Source organism: Hylaeus volcanicus, chromosome 7, assembly GCF_026283585.1.
Source record: "Hylaeus volcanicus isolate JK05 chromosome 7, UHH_iyHylVolc1.0_haploid, whole genome shotgun sequence".
Classification (NCBI taxonomy): Eukaryota; Metazoa; Arthropoda; class Insecta; order Hymenoptera; family Colletidae; genus Hylaeus; species Hylaeus volcanicus.
In genome coordinates this window covers 10,865,114-10,866,863 of record NC_071982.1, presented here as the reverse complement: position 1 = coordinate 10,866,863, position 1,750 = coordinate 10,865,114, and the positions used below count along the sequence as shown (strand labels likewise).

General features: G+C 30.8%; 1 protein-coding gene across 4 annotated transcripts in view; it reads right to left on the bottom strand.

Annotated features, from left to right (window-relative positions):
- LOC128879717 (arylsulfatase J-like) overlaps nt 1-1,750 on the bottom strand; it is an 18,141-nt gene that overhangs the window by 4,341 nt on the left and 12,050 nt on the right. For all 4 annotated transcript variants that reach the window (XR_008457685.1, XR_008457686.1, XR_008457684.1 and 1 more), the window contains 2 exons: nt 1,115-1,272; nt 204-498 (listed from right to left, as the gene is read on the bottom strand). Coding sequence is in view for 1 of the 4 variants with exons in the window: in XM_054129126.1 (XP_053985101.1) it covers nt 204-498; nt 1,115-1,272 (453 nt within the window). In the remaining 3 variants the exon portion in view is untranslated. The remainder of the gene's footprint in view (nt 1-203; nt 499-1,114; nt 1,273-1,750) is intronic.

Below are 1,750 nucleotides of genomic sequence, written 5' to 3'. Positions count from 1 at the left end.
AATACACCATAATACTGGATACACAGGATAATGCAGCATAATACAGCATGCCAGAACACTGCATAATACAACATAATACAGTACAACAGAGTGTACTACAGCATAACACATAATATAAACATAATACTCCAGAACAGTTTAGAACCCCGTAATGATGTATAATACAGCACAGTATGTTCAAATGGAAATATTTTTTTTATTACCATTGAGTAATTTATATCTTCCTATTAAAGCCGACGAAACGTTTGCAACTTCATCTATGTTTAACAATACACCAGTGCGGCCAGTTCCCTTCGCAGAAACAATGGTATCCCATTGATCAACACCATCGAGAGTTTCTCCTAGATCCTCTAGATTGCCACCCGCAGCCGAGTAAAATGTCGGTAACCAATCGGTAATGTGCATCAAACTATCAGAAATTCTGGAGACGCTTTTTATCAATGGCGAATAGATGCACGCCACGCCACGGATACCACCATCGAAAAGTGCATGCTTCATCTGAAAATTACGATATCACGATTGTAGCTTGGTCCTTGTTTCAACGTTTTTTGAAATCAATGTTACGCGCCCCATAAATACCTTGCAATATATAAAAAAAACTCCTGCAAGATTTGAGCGATTAATTTTAACATTAACACGCGGCCCAAATTTTCAAAATTTATAAATGAAAAATACATGGAATTTTATCAATTAATTACTTTCTTTTTATAACTCCGGTAAAAATTGATGAAATAATTTGAAATTTTACAGTGCTACTATGTACTTATAATAATAATAGAAACAAGCCCTAAAAATTTCGATTTTTTTATCCTAATTATATCCTTATACATCAGTTCAATAAATATAAACCTATTTTCTCTACTTAAAATATTTTTGTAATATTATTTTTGTAATATTATTTTAAATGTTTCAAATATGAACTTATTTATTATTATTTTTTTTACAAAAGTTCCATAAACAAAACTTTTACCTCGGATAATTAAAAAATGTATGTATATCAAAATTTTTCCTTCAATAAAAATGTATAGAAAATAATGAATAAGTTCATATTTAAAACATTTGTCATGATATTACATAGATATATTGTTGCATACTAATAAAGATAATTCATTACCCCTCGAAGAGGATAATTCGATCCGTAGTTCTGCAAAAAACCCACAGTTGGTGCACCATTGTCAGACATGAAGACAATAATCGAATTTTCCAACATCTCCGCTTCTTTTAACGCCTTCACTACTCTACCGACAGATTCGTCCAAAGCGGTAACCACACCTGAAAATAGAATATTATAAACCTGTTCACTTTGCGGTGTCCATTGTCTTCATCTACAAATCTAATTGATTTTGTAACAATAACTTCTCACAAGGTCATTCGAAGGTCGATATATTATAAATGTGTGAGTTCGTCTTTTTATCAGCTATAATATTGTAAGATTGAATTGATGACCTTGAAATTACAGAAAATATGACCTTGAGATAATTTTCGCATAGTGAGTAATATTACCTACTCGAAACTGAAAGGTTTTTATTAAAACAATTTTTTCGTGTCGTTTAAAGCAACGAAAATATTTAGAGTGTTATATTATTATATACAATTATTATTATTATTATTATTATTATTATTATCAACATTATACAGGGTGTACCATGCAAATGGAACAAGCTGTACCTCCTAAACGGTTGGGAATAGAAAGAAATGTTTTAAGTGAAAGTTAAATGATTTCGGGTGTTGCATAACATGCAATTAACTT